The sequence below is a fragment of the Antedon mediterranea genome, chromosome 8 (assembly GCF_964355755.1).
Source record: "Antedon mediterranea chromosome 8, ecAntMedi1.1, whole genome shotgun sequence".
Taxonomy (NCBI): domain Eukaryota; kingdom Metazoa; phylum Echinodermata; class Crinoidea; order Comatulida; family Antedonidae; genus Antedon; species Antedon mediterranea.
This window is the reverse complement of record NC_092677.1, coordinates 9,612,170-9,630,106: the sequence shown is the minus strand read 5'-3', so window position 1 is coordinate 9,630,106 and position 17,937 is coordinate 9,612,170. Positions and strand designations below refer to the sequence as shown.

The 17,937-nt window shown below is 34.7% G+C and overlaps 2 protein-coding genes across 3 annotated transcripts; one reads left to right on the top strand and one right to left on the bottom strand.

Annotated features, from left to right (window-relative positions):
* Window positions 1–432: 432 nt before the first annotated feature.
* LOC140056077 (pyruvate dehydrogenase [acetyl-transferring]-phosphatase 1, mitochondrial-like) lies at window positions 433–3,601 on the top strand. Its single transcript, XM_072101315.1, has one exon. The coding sequence runs from the start codon at window positions 449–451 to the stop codon at window positions 1,958–1,960; it is 1,512 nt and encodes a 503-aa protein (XP_071957416.1). The 5' UTR covers window positions 433–448; the 3' UTR covers window positions 1,961–3,601.
* Window positions 3,602–3,715: 114 nt separating this feature from the next.
* On the bottom strand, window positions 3,716–14,696 carry LOC140056076 (ankyrin and armadillo repeat-containing protein-like). 2 transcript variants are annotated; one of them, XM_072101313.1, is made up of 9 exons: window positions 14,644–14,696; window positions 14,120–14,226; window positions 11,313–12,955; window positions 9,135–9,379; window positions 8,462–8,618; window positions 8,095–8,242; window positions 7,883–8,002; window positions 7,102–7,169; window positions 3,716–4,952 (listed from the first exon to the last, which is right to left on the bottom strand). In XM_072101313.1, the coding sequence occupies exons 2-9, from the start codon at window positions 14,128–14,130 to the stop codon at window positions 4,696–4,698; spliced, it is 2,649 nt and encodes an 882-aa protein (XP_071957414.1). In that variant the 5' UTR covers window positions 14,131–14,226; window positions 14,644–14,696; the 3' UTR covers window positions 3,716–4,695. The 2 variants fall into 2 exon arrangements, with proteins under 2 accessions (XP_071957414.1, XP_071957415.1); XM_072101314.1 differs by lacking the exon at window positions 14,120–14,226.
* Between the last annotated feature and the right edge of the window lie 3,241 nt (window positions 14,697–17,937).

The window sequence follows — 17,937 nt, the reverse complement described above, 5'->3', positions numbered from 1 at the left end:
AGTAACCTGACAATTTTTGATTATTATTGGTTATTAATTAATTCAAGTTACCTTTTTAGGTAAGGTAGGTGGTAGGCGTTAGGCTATCCTTCCTATACCTCTAGGCCTAGCTAGGCCTACCTAGGCCTAGGTAGGTTAGGGGGATAGTATGGTCCGGATAGATTGGCCTAGGAGCCTAGATATGTTTTGTTAATCCAAAAATGTGCTGTATGGTTTGTGTGTGGTCTGTATTTTGTTTATACTGTACTGTATAACCCATGCAGTACTGTACAATAGTAAATACATTTATAAAAAGTAACATTGAATTGGTAACTTATTTTTTTGGTTTAAACAATTTTTTTTTAATTGACAGTTGTGCTGATTCACGATCTGAAAAAGGAATGAAAAAAGGACATCAATTTCTGTACTGCTATTAATATAGTCATAAAATAGCTGAGAGACATTTATCATGGCACACCATAAATGTTATACTCCATTTTTAATATTGAGCCGAATTCTTAGTAGACCGGAAAAAAATATGTGTGTGACTACTGCAAGGACAGTAAGCCAAGCAAGAATTTTTCAACCTGACAGAAATGTACTAACCTATTGGACTTGCACACAATATTACACGGCTTATTTGAAAAAGTTACATGCAAAACACACGCCATATTATATTCAAAAATGTCATTTTCATATCCAGCCGAAAATCTCTCCGCAGCAGGCAACAACTATCTTACAGAAAAATGAATCAAATCATAAGTTTCTTGATAAAAATGAAGTTGTAAAAGGTTTTCAAAGCAACCAGCTTGAAGCAAACCATCCGATAGAAGACAGACGAGCGCAAGGTCGCTGTAAATACACATCTGGAATGTTATTTGGCGTTTTTGACGGGCACGCCGGTCCAGCATGCGCTCAAGCTGTTTGTCAAAGACTCTTTGAGTACATTGCACTTGAGATATTACCATTTGAAGATTTGAAGAAGACTAAAATTGAGATGGAGAAAAATAAGATGTTAAGTCTTGTAGAATTCTTCCGACATCCGAATGAGTATGTGTCGCAAGACTGCCATGACCTCTTTCTAGAAAGCATTCATAAGTATTTATTAGATAACCTCTCTGTCGACCACATGGACGATATTGACATTCCTGATTGTCTGGAGACTGCGTTTGATCGTCTGGATAAGGATCTTTCTTCTGAAGCCAAGAAGACAACAAATTCATACCTCAACGAAGAAGCTTTACATATAGCTATCTCCGGTGCATGCGCTTGTGTCGCATACATTCGTGACTCTGAGATATTTTTAGCAAATACTGGTGACTGTCGAGCTGTTGTTGGACAGAAGGAAGCGGATGGTTCATGGACTGCTGTAAACCTTTCTGAAGATCACGTCCAACAAAACCAGAATGAAGTAAAACGTTTAAAATCTGCTCATCCAGCAAGCGAAGACATTTCTGTCCTTAAAAATGGTAGACTCCTTGGAGAATTAATGCCATTAAGGGCTTTCGGAGATGTGCGCTTCAAATGGTCAGAAACAGACCAACGGACGATAATAAGTGCACTCAACCCAGGTCATGTGTTGCCAAAATATTACAAGACTCCACCGTATTTAATTGCCACGCCAGAAATCAAAACTCATACAATTACCGAGAAAGATAAATTTATGATCCTGGCTTCTGATGGACTCTGGGAGATGATCAGCACCGATAAATGCATCAAACTCGTTGGCGATTTCTTACAGCCACAAACAATGGATGACATCGAAGGGCTATCTCTTGTAAAATTACAGAGTCGTATTAAACAACGCAAGGACACCTTAAGGCCAGTAGATGACAACGTGGCTACGCATTTAATTCGCTATGCTCTGTGTGGAAATGGAAACAAGTTTAAACATGATAAACTATCAACTTCTTTAACGTTACCAAAAGAGATTTCACGTTCGTATCGTGATGACATAACCGTTACAGTTGTATTCTTTTGAATTTGATGTGATATATAATTCAGACTAGTCTTTCACATATTTCATTAGTTTTACAGTATTTTTATTTGTCATACTCTCCGAAACATTTTGGGCTTATTTAGAATGCAATTTATTAATCAATAATTAATAATAATAATACCTTTTGGAACCTAATACAATTCTAGTTGTGGGAGAGTTGTAGAAAGTTTTGTATAATAGGAGAGTTGACTGCATTTGATTAATTTTGATAATTTAAAAAAAATAAATTATTTGAAGCTGTAATATAGCAAGGAGTTGTAATAGTAGTAGTATCATAACAATTTTATAAAAAAATGCAATACAAATTTAACCTTTTGGTGTTTTAATTCTCAATTACAGCTTTACTATCTACCTCCAAATAATGACCGTCAACTTAAGGACCACTAGGAATAGTACAATTGTCGCTGCATTTTAATGATTCTAATTTTAGATTTTAGAAAATGCTACAAAATAACTCAAAAATGGTTCTTAATTACAGGATTTTTTTAGAAAATGTGGTCCTTAAGCCTAGTCTAAACAAACTTAAGTTTGCAAATATGAGCAAACTAAAAGTTTTCTACTCAGTCGACTAGGCTTTATTAGGAATTAAACTTGATTTGCAAACTGATTTTGCTCCTGTTTTCAAACTAAAGAAGATAATGATAGATGCTAATAATAGTAGATAATATTACAATTGGAAAATTTTAATTGTAAAAATTAAAAAAAATATTGCAATGGCTTGCATGGCGAAATCAATATGTTGATTAAAGTTTGCAGTACACTACATGTATATAGTTCTGAAAAGAACTGTTGAGTTTCTCGACATTTTGATCAATATTCTTTGATCGTCCTCAGGAGATCGTGCAAACTATATAAATGTATACAAACTTTAGATCAACATTAAAAAACACAAAATAAAGCTTGCTAGTGTAGACTTAAATTAGGACCTTTTGTCACATTCATTGGTGTGTAAAGCTCTACACTATCAAACAAGTTGACAAAAAAAAATGTGATGTGCCCAAATATGGTAGTGATATGTGTATATTTTGGCAAATCACATTTTGTTTGTCACATAAAGTTTAATAGTGTAGACAGAACTTCACACATGTGGTCATATAACCGATTACACTTACAATTACATGATTTATTATACTGTATGTCACTTAAATAAGCATGTTTTGTGAATGAAATTGAATAAATATTTAAGGATTTCCTTTCAATGGTATTCACTTATAAATAAGAGACTTTTAAGGGTATTACCCTTTGCCTAAGTGTGAATGGTAAACACGGCCACAAGAACTTGAGGTTTAATACTTTGTACAGATTTAATTTAATTATTTTTTATTATACAGTAATTATATTTTATAGACTATTATATTTATTAATGTTAGCAGCTGTTATTATTGATATTTTACTAAATACATTTTTACACAGTACAGTCAGTTTTGGTATTGCAGAAAGTGATAACACTCATCAAGTTGGTGCTTATAATTATGACTTGAGTATTTATTGCAGACAATTGTAGGCCTACATCTTCGTCATCTTTGTGATTTTTGGATTTATTGTGTTTGATGTGAGTAGAAAAATATGCATTATATTTCATTGGTAATTTTAATACAAATGTGTAAATAATACAGTGGAGTAATTGTGCAAATCATTTTATATACAATAAAAGGTTTTGTTGTTTTCATTCAGTAGTATTGACTTTATCTTCAAACCTCACTGGGAATGTTTTATTTATTTATTTGACTTCTCACTAACTCAGTTAGTGAAGGATCTGGACCAAAAGGTGGTAAACACCTCTAAAACGGTCCAGTTGTTGACATTAAAGATGTATTGTCCCCCTGAAAAAATAATTCTTAACACATTTTTTTTTTAATATGCCATTTTAATGTAACATAATAGTTATCCACTTTGACAAAAAATTGGATAAAAAAAAATGTATTTACCTGAAAAAACTATTAAAGCAAATAATGGTAAAATTGGCTGCCAGCCAATGGGTTTTGGTTGAATTTAACCCTTTATTTTGTCATTTTATAAGTGAAAATACGGAAGTGATTAACTTTATTAGGTTCACATTGAATAGAGAGCGCTGCTAAAGCTGTCTTGTGAGCTCATTAAGTATTATATATGTGTGAAACGCCATCTTAGGTCATAACGGTACTGTATTTAAATTTCATAGAAAATAAACACCCAAACAACGCATTATGTATGCACAATATTTTATTGAATTACCGCATTAGAATATAAATTGTTTTACCAATTTAAATGTTAAGTTTCTGCTGAATTTCATACTTTAATACTAAAAATATACATTTACTTTATACACATTCAATAAATTTGATACAAGGATGGATATCTTTTTACACTTGGTAGGAAGGTTGACTTTGACTGTAATTACAGGGACCCATAGATGTGTATCGGGAGGCCTACAAAGTACAGATCTCATCTAAGCAATGCGTTTTTTATAGTTTGAAGATTGTGAGCACTCCTGTAATGGTAATACAAGCCATGGTATTGAAACATCTGACCTAAGGGACAAGCTTTGTCTTCCATGTCCTGTCAATACAGCAAAGTTAAAAAATGCCTGGGAAAAGTAGTCATCAACCAACATACTGTACATGCTTGCATTAAAATAAAGTTTTCTAAAATCACACTGTTTCAAGTGCTTTTACATGCTGTATTTGCATGGAGGTATACCTCCATGAAATTGTGACCGATTCAAATGCAGAATGCCATCAAATAATCCCAGAAGACATCAGGACTGACCTCTGAGACATCTGGCTCCTTGCAGTTGAAGGATGGCTTCTTAAACTTTGTTGAGACCCCTGTTCTGACAACTGATGCCCATCGTCAGAGATGTCATTGGTTGTACTCGGTGCTTCTGTTACCGTTGCTTCATCTTCATGGGAGTTGGAAGTCAACATGTTCGTGGGAGAAGCGGGCTGGGGATTCGGCCCAATCTCCCCAGGGCTCGGTCCCGTGTACGGAAGTACTGAAATTTAAATAAACAATGATGTAATGAGCATGGGTATATTAGTAAGTACATACCTTAATATAAGAGTGTTGCTTTAGAATTCTCAAAATTGAATTTGCCAAATTCATTATACAGTACATTCAATACGAAATTGTCTTTCAAGTACTATATATACTATATAAAAAACATCTCCAATTAGTAAAATTGGAATAATTATTAATTAATTATACATATAATAATTTTTAAGAATTTTTGAAAGATGTATGTATACAATAATAATAGTGCTGTATCCAAGAAAGCATGGACTACTTCATGATGATATACTGTGGCTGGATTCAAAGGAAGAAATGTTCATTTCAGAGGCAGATTTAGAGCATGGCGCATCAGGTCCCTTGTACACAATGCTGGAATCCACCCCTGCATATATAATGCAATGAAAAGGAAGAGCATTCTCAGTATCAACATCTAGATACCACAGAAGGGCGCATAATGATTTGGCAGTGATAAGGTGGTGACAAAATGGATTATAAAAATATACATACAACAAAATAAACACTGCAGTGAATTAAACAGAGAATTATTTCCATGCACAAATACTGTCTTTAAAAACCTATTTTTAACTTTGATTGTGAAATGTTATGGCCCATTATGGACTGAGCAAATTTTGAAAAAAAGGGTGGGAGGAGGTTTGGAGGTCAACACCAAATGTGAACTATGCACGGATCTAATTAATGATCCCCTTCTTTGGATCTCTACAACTTTTTACCACTCTTTAAAAATTAGCATAGAGATTGGCATCAATAAAAAGTTACAATATAAAAAGTAATGTTAAAATATGGTACTATTATTAAACCACAACCATTGCTCTCTGAAGACTTTTTTAAATTTTGCCAAAAGCCTATAGCTTAAACGTATTACACAATAAGCCAAAAATAAATAAAATAAAAAATTAGTAGCCAATCAATTGAAACACCTTTTTTTTATATTGACATAGTTAGTTAGATTGCCTTTTAGCAATATTGTACCTAGCTGAAACATATTCGTACTTAAACAGCAGTGGGCTTGGGTATGATTTGAAATTGAGGGTGGGATTGTACTTGAATCGCATTAACCATGGATATTACTGTACCATTGAGTAGTCTTGTTTCCAAATTTAGATTAAATTAGGGGGCGTAGATCCCATCTTTTGTCATCCTAATTCACTGTCACCTATTATGTTATCTCTTTGGCAAAACCCTGACTTTATTTTGTTTGAAAAGTGGTTTAAATGTAGGCATGCATTAGGTCATGGAATGAAATCAGAAATGTGAATCATAATCTTTATTGGCATTGAATTGTGTTGTGAGAATGCTGTTATGATTAATATTGATATGTTTATGCATTATAATATTTCTTGTGCAGTAGCATAATGGCTATGAGCACTCACTGGCTAAACTAAGGGGCTCCAGAGCATGAGCAGTCCAATGCATCTACCCTGTATTGGAGGGTCCCTTAGGAGTGCTAAACCAGATGCCTTTTACCCCTAAGTTATGCTACTGGTCTTGTGGATTTAACATACAGTACAGCAACAGTGATGGTGTCAGTTGGTAGGAAGTGAGAGTTAGCACAATATATATATTTATATATAAACCAAATGAGTACATAAACACCACCAACGTAAATAATAAATATTACTTACCCATCTATCACGAAGAGCAAAGAGAACAAAAAGAACAATTTAGCAAACTGTAACCTGTTTATTTTAAATAATTTTTTTAATATTCTATAACTGTTTCAAAACAATTTATTATTTAGAGCTTTCTTCCTCCAGGATACAAAATGTTGTTTCTATAATTAAAGTGAGGAGGTGGGGTTTTTATTTCTAAAGCTCTGTCTACACTATCAAACATTATGTGACAAAAAATGTGATGTGCCTAAATATGGACACGATGATGTCATATCACTATCATATTTGGGCACATCACTAGTCACTACCATATTTAGGTACATCACTAGTCACTACCATATTTGGGCACATCACTAGTCACTACCATATTTAGGTACATCAAACATAATTTGATAGCGTAGACAGAGAGAGAGGAGAGATTTACTGCATCATCTTGACTGGTAATTAATAAATAGATGCAAGATAGAATAACAAAGGTATACAATATTTCATATAAAATACCTGTATTTTTTCCATTGGTAAGATATGTGGTTGATTTCTTGGACACAAGGCTTGGCCGGTCACTTGTGCTGTAATTAAAAATTATAAAATATTCATTTATTTATTCACAATATTTAACCAGGGAGGCCCAATCAGTAAAAAGACTGGTCTTCCTTGGGGCCCTGGGTACAATAGTACTTTTTAAACTAAAATATAAAAATAACAGTAACACAATAAAACTTAAACTACAGTAATGCCTTAAAGTTACTTTTGAAAACATTTTAAATTACTTGAAGCTTTAGTTTCTTAAAAAGATCAGCACCTTTCCATTCAAATGAAAGTTATTTGCAACTATTCTTGTAAAATGATCATATTGACAATTTGTTTAAAAAAAACTAGCTTTAAACTCATCACTAGGACAGTCAGGTGAATCGTGGAATGTGTAGCTTGCGCATTGAAATATGTGCACAGAATGATACTAGATAAAATCATCATTTTCCTCTACCAACTCCATTTCCAAATAACATTATCGTTTTGCCTGTATGTGACCAAGGTGTCTTACACAGTGGTGTAACGCAGAGGTCTGAAACTCCTGGCCCAGGAATCCTAAGTCGCTTGAGGCCTTGGATATTTTCAGCCTTTTTCAACATGATATTTTAAAGCCTTTTGTTTCCTCTGGGTCCTGCTCAGATGTCCTTGTAAGCTCCGGGGGCCCCCTGGGTTTAACCAATATGGCACTGGTCTTGCATAGCAATAGATTAGGGAATGAACATTGACTTTTATATTGTGAAGGAGTACTTACTCAATTGGTGGAAGTCCTATGTGTTTATAATGTTGCCATGCTTCAATGAATGCAGGGGATAATTTATATGCATGTGTGTAATATCTTATCACTTTGAACAGGTACGGATCAAGTCGGCATCTATTAAAACAAAAACAGTGTTTGAAGTCGGTACAAGGAGTGAAAATACTTATTCTATGAAATTGAAAAAGAACAAGGGTCACATAACTTACTTGTTTAAAAGTTGGCGTTCAGCCATATGATTGTAGCTTAAGTAACCAAGAGCAACGGCTGCTGACCCCCTAACTTGCTCATTATCAGCACAAAGAAGCCCACACAGTTTGTCAATGGACTCAATGCTAACAATCGCAGCAGGTACCCCTAACAAAGTGAAGAATACAAAAATTTGAATGAACAAACATTTCGGTATTTTAATTCCAGGATATTCTTTATTTATAGATTTCATTTTCAGTATCTGATGTGTGTCCACTTTTAAATAACAGATTACCATACACTCTCAGCAGGACCTCCATGCGTGCATACTGATCATCAATAGGCCCTACCAATTTATTATAGTCTATAGACCTGGGTGAAACATACCAGCTCTAGTATGTGATAATCTTGCAATGCAATCACAAGTGATGGCCAGGATTTGGTCGTTCTTTGATTGTTCCAGCATATCCACTAGGAGCTTAATGCCAATTGCTGATGATGTCGCTTGATCCTCATCTGGTATTATCCTCGCAAGAACTACAACCTAACAAAATAAAAAAACGATCAATAAAAGGAACAGAAAATGATTATAATTAGTCCTCTAGATTCTTCTAAAAATTCTGGTTTTGAGATAGTTTCTAGTTTTTCATTGGGGATGGGGGAGGGGATTAAATTGTGAAAAAATACAAACACAATTTGTTACTTATCACTTATACCAGGATAAAAACACGCACACAAAGAGAGAGCTATTCCAGAGGTTTAACTACAAGTATTCAGTGTAACAGTTATGAGCACTTGTTGGCTAAACCCAGGGGCCCCAGGAGTAATGCTCAACGGTAAAAACATGCATTAAAATATGTCTTAAAATGCCAAAGGCCTCCAGCGTTGGAGGGCTACTTAGGGTTCCTAAACCAGGGGCCTCAGGCCTTTGCGTTACGCCACTGCAAGTGGTAAACACAATATTATCTTAAACAATACTTGTATAGGTATATAATTATAATACGTCGATCTTATATAGCGCTTAGGCAACAGTTTTAAATATTTTCCAAACGCAAAATACCTGAAAAGCTGCGTTACATCTGTAGAACTCGTCATCCGATTCGAGGTATGGGACAAAGCAATGATATCGTACCCCTCCCGATTCCGCAATCTCCCGCTGCTGAGTAATGTTGTTGAATGCAAAGGCGGCCAATGCGGACCCAGCCAACAGTCTGACTATCTCCTCCTTGCTGTACTGTAGTCGCAGGATGTGAATATAGTCAAACTCTATGTTGTCACCAATGTCGTTCATCACTTCTGGATTGCCTATTAAGACACAATTCATTTACATAAGTAATTTATTTTCAATCATTTTTATTTAAAAAAGAATATGAAGGTTTTAAAGGACTCTGTGAGCATATTCAGTAGGAGAAGTGGAGACAATATGCGGGTTGCTATTAATTGCTGCTTTATTAAAAGGTTGCTTTAATCCGAACCATGGAGAAATTATATTATCTCATGTTTCAAGGTTGCTAATTTAGGTTGCTTAATTTACCAAGGTGTTTAATTTAATAGGTTGTTTAATTTAACTAAACAGGGTGTTTAATTTAATAGGTTGTTTAATTTAATAGGTTGTTTAATTTAATAGGTTGTTTAATTTAACAGGTTGTTTAATTTAACAGGGTGTTTAATTTAATAGGTTGTTTAAGTAAAGTGTACTACAATTATCAATATTGTTGTTAAAAAGTTGGGAATTGGTAGAAATACTTAAGGGGGTTTTACCACAAACACTGACAACCATGGCATGTCCCCAACTGATAAACTGCTGAACCTTATATTTGGTAACTTTACCTAACTACAGAAAAATGTGTTAACCTTATCACTCAGCAGCAGTTAGAGTTTGAACAAATTGATAACATGAATGGCATTGTCAACTCAACAGAAATTGATACGGATATTTGTCATGATAACAACTGTCAACAAATTGATAACAATTTGTAACAAATTAATATCAATCATGAACAACAAGCACTTGGTACTAATAGTGCTCTGATTGCAAAATAAATCCCGAAAAATTGTTTAATATTTTCTTGAAAGAGAATGATGTAATATTTGGAACTAAAAATGTATAATCAGTAGGATATGACTATAGAGACAACCTAAATAAATGAAGTAAATAGACAGAGAATTGTGCTTCAATTCAAGATGTGTAATTACTCTGCTATTATTAAACATAAACACTAAACATTCCAATCAAATATATTGTAATCAGAAAACATTATTATTCATAGTTTGTTCTACACATACTTCTTTTGCATAGTATCATTAATTACTAAAGGAATTTACTTGACTAATAATATATCTAATGAGTTACAGTAGATAGATACAGTGAAGTCTATCCATATTATCATGATGAAGGCCGCTGTCTAATTGTATTTTATTATATGAACAAGTGCTATGACTGGTGGCTGTTTTTCAATTATCGTAGTACACAAGAGGTGGTGAAATCTTTTGTTTTTTTTGTTGTAATTTGTTGGGATAGGTGATATTTAAAAAGCCTAGAATAATTAAAGGATTATCTTTTACAAAGTTTAGTTGACCATGATCTGCCTGAGCCACCGTTGAACATAATAAACTCAGCATTTGAATCACAATACAAACAACACTATAGTCTTTCCTTTTAGTTTATGTCGCCATAGCAACAAGTATTTCACACTGTGTTTACAAGTCACTTGGGATTGTAGGAGGTTTCGAGTTCTCAGAAGTATCTTATCATGAAGTGGATAGTTATAAAAATTACATTTAAGAATTTTAAATTCTTTCATTTTACCACCGAAAAAAGGTTTTATAAATGTTGTATTACTTCATATCATTAATAAATATAATACTACTGTAGTATGGCTTTTCAAAATTTCAATTTTTAATATCCTGAAAAGTGTGTTATTGGAGAAAATTACAGGTCGCATTGAAAACGAGCACCTGCGTAAATGTTCTACTTTTCATTAAATCGGTCGCGGAGAAAATCATTTAATTAACCGTACAATTGTAACACTATGGCAAGTACTGTAGTATCTCAGTTTCCATAGATACACATCACTATAGTCTACAGCCGCTTTTTGTTTCCATGGATACAAATCTAGGTTTGCATCCTAAATTCCTAATTATTATATGTCAAGTAAATTGTGTATACTTAAATTTCCCACTACTCTACAGTACAAATTTTAATTGCGTATTTAAACAAAAAAAAACTATAACCTACCGACAGAACAAGATCCAAGAGTAAGGGCAGCTTCCACTTGGACTAACTCATTACGAGAGTGAACCATCAGCGCCACCAAGTATTTGATACCACGTGCGCTTAATATCGTATTCTGGTTTTTAATATGAGGAATGAAACCAATTCCTATGCACAGGTACCTCAAGGCACGGATGGCACTTAAGACAATGTGTTCTTTTGGAGATCGTAACAGTCGCACTAGAGGCTGCACTCCATTTGCTTGAGCGATTACGTTCTGCTTGTTGTGCGGTCCTTGTGCAAGAACAGCTAAACCTTCTGCACCAATGTAATGAAGAACATCATTTTCAGCAAGAGCATTGAGGAATTCTATCAAGAGCTGGACACCAACCATTCCTGCCATTGTCCTCTGCTCTTCTATGTCCTCACCTGCCAGAGCCCAGAGAGCTCCTGCAGTCACCATATGTACTTTAGGTGCACGGCTGCGCTTTAAAAGCTGCATCAACGGCATCACACCACCTTCTTCTAAGATGGCTTTCTGTGTATTAGGATTGTCTTTTGCGACCATATGCAAAGTATAGATGGCATTAAGTTGAAGTTCTCTGTTTCTCATACTTGCCATTGATATCAACACAGAAGAACCACCATCATTGACAAAGGCATCTTGATTGGATTTATTTTCTCTAACAATTGAACTAACAGCTTTGGCCAATGATAAAAGAAGAACCTTTGATGTGTCAGAGTCAAACAACGCCACAAGAGCTGGAAAACATCCAGGACTTCCTCCAATTGACTTCTTGTGCTTTTCATCACTTGATGCAAAGAGTCCTAACATATCAATCACCTGAACAAGGATCTCAGAGTCATTACTGGTTTGACAGAGTTTTATCAAGATTTCAAATGCGCCATTTCTTTCGAACAAATCAACAAATTCCTTCTCCACTGAAAGTCTGCACAAGAGAACTGCTGTGATTAACATTAATTCTTTACTAGCATCCTTTTTTCCTTTCAAGATGTCAAGAGATATTGGAATGCCACCAGTTTTGACGAACTGATCTTTGACAATCTGCATTGACAATAAATTTAAAAGAACCTGATAAGCACCTACTTTAGCTTTATCGCTGATCATCGACTTAATCACCTTTACTAGACTAAGAACACCATCTTTGTTGACAATGGCGTCTGCATGAAGTATCTTTCCAGAATCATCTGGATTGGTCAGTTTCGTAAGAACGTTAGTGGCTGCTATTGCTTCTGTGTCATTGTCTGACAAGAGGAATTTCATTAGTCTTGTCCATACAGGAAGATCCTTGTGGTTCAGAGCAATAAAGTATTCTAAGATGTCCATGTAAGACTTCATACAAGCCAGTTCAACAACACCAGTATTATGCTGGTTGGAATACCTAAGATCGGATCCCAGACGCACTAAGCACTCGACGGTTTCAAGCTTTCCACTATCAACAGCCACAAGAATTGGTGTCAATTGACGACTGCAGTTGGTCGGGAACTCCAATTGGTCTTCACTTGCTGCCACAAATCTTTCAATAGATTTGATGAAGCCATGCATGGCAGCATGATGGATGTGACTCCATCCATTGTCATCGACATCGTTCATGATGGCACGCTCTTTTGCATACTCATCTTTTTCTTGAATATTTCCTCGATTACTAAAAACAAATTTTGAAAATGGATTAGATTTTTAATATTGGTGATGATAAATCATATAACAATTAATAATGCACTTTTTAAAATTGGGTAATTCATTCTTAATAATATTAGACACGGTCTAAGAATTAAAATTTGAGCCTTCACTAATGTTAGAAATAGGTATAAATATAATGCAATGCAAATTTAAAAGAACCTGATAACACAGTATTTCTGAGAAACAAACAATAAACAGTATAACACAATGCATGCACCCAATTACAGTAGAATCCCTCCTCTGAGATACTCCTAGTAAGATGACATTTTCCTGCGAAATGGACATTTGGCAATATAGAGGACATCCCAAATGTTGCCCCTTATTGGTGATTCTACTTTATACACTAGTTCTCCACTAACCCATTATAATAACTAATAATTATTATATAGTAATTATTTTCATTAAAGAAACAATGCTAGAAAAAGTATTCTAAACAAAGAATTAAACTACACTATAGAATAAAGAAATGAGACAATTACTGAAATCAAGAATTGCTGGATAGATGAAATAAGCAACAATGTTAATACAGTACAGTAAACTTAAATGAGTTTTACAAGTTGAAATGAGTTTTACAAGTTGAAATGAATTTGATAAAATGACGAATGAATGTTTAAAATCACTGAAACAGAAGTTTGTACACTAAAGCACATGCATTAAAAGAAATAAAAAGAACTTAAGCATTTCAAATAATCATACTGGCTCAGGAATAAGCCCACGAGAGAAGAAAAATAATATCATAATGTGAAGAGTAGTGCATGGCCTTTTAATGATTCATTTTACATTTAAATTAAATCAAACTTTTTATTTTTGTTAAGGGTGGAAAAGATTTTAGCCTTTTGATATAACGTAATATTTTCTAGTTAGCTACAAAATCTATGAAGTAATAAAATATTTAATATAATTATATTACAATCAACTCTCCTAATACTGGGCACCACTGGTCTATCAAAAAATTCTCTGGTAATCCGAATTAATGTTTTTAATAGTGAAATCAAGTTTTGGGAGTTGGAACTTTAGGACCACTGGGTACAGGAGAGTCAACTGTAATCACATTATTATTAGTAAACTGTTACAGATGTAAACCATGAGATGAAAAAATGTTGCATATGCATTGATTATGAAAACTTACCCATACATCATTGAAAAAAATGTATCCAATACTAGAAAATCTATTATTTACTTTCAATCATAAAATGATGAAACATCCTAAATAAATAATTATAAAAACATAGGCTTCTGCAAGAAAATGATATGAAAATGATTGATTGATGGTTTTGAATAAAATTAAAATTAACATTTAATTTGCCCTCATTATTAAATTTAATCAAATGGCTATGGCTTAAATAATAATAATAATAAATCAGTAACTAACAATATGAACTGCAACTAGCTAAGCCTAGAGTGTACGTAACTACTACAGTAACAACACAAAACATCATCACACCGAAAAGATTTCATTTCGACCCAGTACGTCCTCCCAACAGCAGCATCAATCAACAACATTCACAAAACAGTCCTTCATTCTTCGTCTTCTTCACTACAATATGCTCATTTGTTGATGGTCAAAAACTACATGTAACCCGATGTAGCCTAACTACAATCAATAATTCAAAAGATTCGGAAACAAAACAATAGAAATCAAATCAATACTACCTCTTGTCTAGAACCTACAAACACCATGGCATACTTCTTCATACGTGCCCTTGTTTTCAAGTCTAGGCTTCGTAGCGCCAGGGCAACCAAATTATGCTAATTGCTAATTGATTAAATCTCGGCGGCGGCGGCGGAGAGCTAGATTTTGAAACGAGATAATTTTTATAGGCCTAGTATAGGTAAAGTTGAGGGCGTAAGTAAGCCGGTCGCGATTTTTTCCATACGATAGTTCCTCCATAATCGGTTCGTTTCGGCCTCAATCGACTCTCTTCGGTAAGCCAGCTCACCGATGCGTGACAACGTATAAAAACTGCGATTTACAACCCTCAAAATATCTTTCTTTTAAGAAAACCAATATTTATTTTCAATTCCAAAAAAAAAAAAAAAAAATATCTGTAGAGGTTCGAACCCAATCTAATATAGAGTTGAGAGCACTCAAACTTGAGCATTACCCGCTAGGCCACAAAGTACATGACTGAATAGTTGATAATAGTCTATTTATACGTGTATTACGTAATTCATCATTACGTCATAAATATCCTATTAACCTTGTTTAAACCAAAATGACCAGTTAGCTCAGTCGCCTGAGCGTCGTGTTGACAACACGTATGTCGTGGGTTCGGTTCCCACGCTGGCCGGTGGAATAGAGTTAAAGGTATGCGACCACTGACGTCCCCCTTTCCACCACACATCATGAGGCATCAACATCAATGCATCTGGTGATGTGCTGGAAACGACCCCAAAAGGCTGTGGCAGGGCCTTAGTGCTGAGGCAGGGAGAGCACATTTAACATCTTTTTTTCACGCTGCTGCTCTAGCCCGCTACGTCACACGAGATGACTCATTCATTAGATGAAATCAAGCAGCTTTATAGTACTACACTTTGACATTTTTGTTATCACGCTGCTGCTCTAGCCCGCTACGTCACACGAGATGACTCATTCATTAGATGAAATCAAGCAGCTTTATAGTACTACACTTTGACATTTTTGTTAAAATGGAAACTCCAATATAATTTATTGGTACCACCTGTTGAATCCAAAAACGGCTGAGAAAAGAGTCTAACGACAAATCCCAAAGCATTCTGGTATTTATGAGTCCCATGATATAATTCGCTGTCAGATAATCATTGAATTATTATCAAAACAGTCCATTGAAGTTTTTGTTTGTAATAGGATACTTGAAGTATCTAGGCGTGATGAAGTGACCCCCAGACTTGACCTTAGCAATAACAATAAGCGAGCAGCGTTTTTTGTAAGAAATATTCTTGTTTATTAATTTTTTTTCCCAACCTGTATTCGATCTCGTAAATTTTATGTTTGCCGCCCTCAATTTTAAAAGAAATTGAATTTATTATTTTCATCGCAGGTGTACGAAACGGTTTGGTATGTGCCGTACGTTGTTATACAATGGTTGTTCAGGTGTAGAGTGGAAAAGATGCTATTGTTATTCATTCGCGGTCAACACGCCACACTGTTAATCTACATTGAATTGGTAGCGAAATGTCCGATTCATGCAAGATATTGTTTTGTAATATGTTATGAATACGGTAGTTGGTGTGTATGGCCGCACCGTCCCAGAATAAACATGTTTTAAACAGATTATAGTTTGAGAGTGAAATAAGATAAAATATAGAACATTTGCAAATATGCCGATTTCTAGACCTTCAAAGCTTAGACTAATTTCGCCGCCGGGCTAGGCCTTAGGCATACGAAGTCAAGTTTTAAAGTAGAAAACCCCACATAACATTTTGAAGTCGCATCTGGATAGTTGAAATTTTAACATTATCATAATTATCATAGGTGATTATGTATATAGTAATAAGTATAAGTGCAATTCTGGGCTCTATTTTCATTATTGGCTCTGCCCAACGGTTGGCTAGTACTGGCGACCTAATATTTAATTTCATATATTCCAATGAATAGGTGCACTTTCAGGGGACAAGCTCTATTTTCCTGTTGCGAGTCTTATATACTGTAGTTTGTTTCATATAATTTCAAATCATGTAAAGTGCCATTTATTTCGGATGGGAACCTATGCAGCTCTATTTTTCAAAATTGGTGGGGAAAGCCTACTGAAAAGATTCTTATTCGTTGTTTGAAAAAAATAATAGATGTCATTTCCGGTTACCTTGCAGCTCTATTTTAAACCGGTTTGGTATGCCGTGCGTTGTTATGCAAATGAGTTTGTGCAGGTGTATTATTGGGAAGATGGTAGGTTTAGTCATTCGCGGTCAAAACGCCACACTGTTAAATTTTGACGTTGTTAATCTTTACATTAGAATCACGTAAATACTGTAAAACATTTTCCGGGCGGGAACCTAGCAGCTCTTCTCTTAGTTTGCAAACGTAATCTCGAAAAGAAATCCATGTGGAAAAGAAGCCCACCCAAGAGTACTAAAATGAAGAAGCACATGGGCTTCTTTTCGAGGTTTTATGACAGTCGGTTTAATGAATAATAATGCCATGCAACTTTGTTTCTGATTTTTAAAATGGTCCACTTGTTTAGGCCTTACAGCAGTTACAACCCTCAAAATATCTCTCTTTCAAAATCAAAGAAAACCAATATTTATTTTCAATTCCAAAAAAAAAAAAAAAAATATCCGTAGAGGTTCGACGCCTGAGCGTGTTGACAACACGTATGTCGTGGGTTCGATTCCCACGTTGGTCGGTGGAATAGAGTTAAAGGTATGCGACCACTGTGTTTGGGGTTCACAGAATTATACGTCCCCCTTTCCACCCCACACATCATGAGGGGACAACATCAATGCATCTGGTGATGTGCTGGAAACGACCCCAAAAGGCTGTGGCAGGGCCTTAGTGCTGAGGCAGGGAGAGCACATTTTTTTTTATTACATTTTTTTTTCAACCTGTATTATTCGATCTCGTAAATTTTATGTTTGCCGCCCTCAATTTTAAAAGAAATTGAATTTATTATTTTAATCGCATGTGTACGTACGAAACGGTTTGTATGCCATGCGTTGTTATGCAATTTATGCAGGTGTATATTGGGAAAGACGGTAGTGTTAGTCATTCGCGGTCAACACGACACACTGTTAAATTTTGATTTTGTTAATCAATGTTGCTACATTGGTATCGAAATGTCCGATTCATGCAAGATATTGTATTGTAATATGTTTTGAATAATAACTATTAAACATATTCAACAATAAAATGTTTACAAAAATTGTTTTTTCAGTGGGACAATAGGCCTATATCTTTAAAATTAAAAACTTATATTATTGAAGTCTAGATTCAAGAAATTGATTGGTCCACTTAGAATGGAAATCTAATAT

Bases quoted from the DNA above. Each gene is read 5' to 3' on its own strand.
- LOC140056077 (XM_072101315.1), top strand. From the start codon at position 449: ATGGCACACCATAAATGTTATACTCCATTTTTAATATTGAGCCGAATT.
- LOC140056076 (XM_072101313.1), bottom strand. The intron at 7,170-7,882 runs GTAAGTACTCCT...TTTTAATTACAG, and splicing joins ATAGGACTTCCACCAATTGA to CACAAGTGACCGGCCAAGCC. The intron at 4,953-7,101 runs GTATTTTATATG...TTTAAATTTCAG, and splicing joins TACCAATGGAAAAAATACAG to TACTTCCGTACACGGGACCG.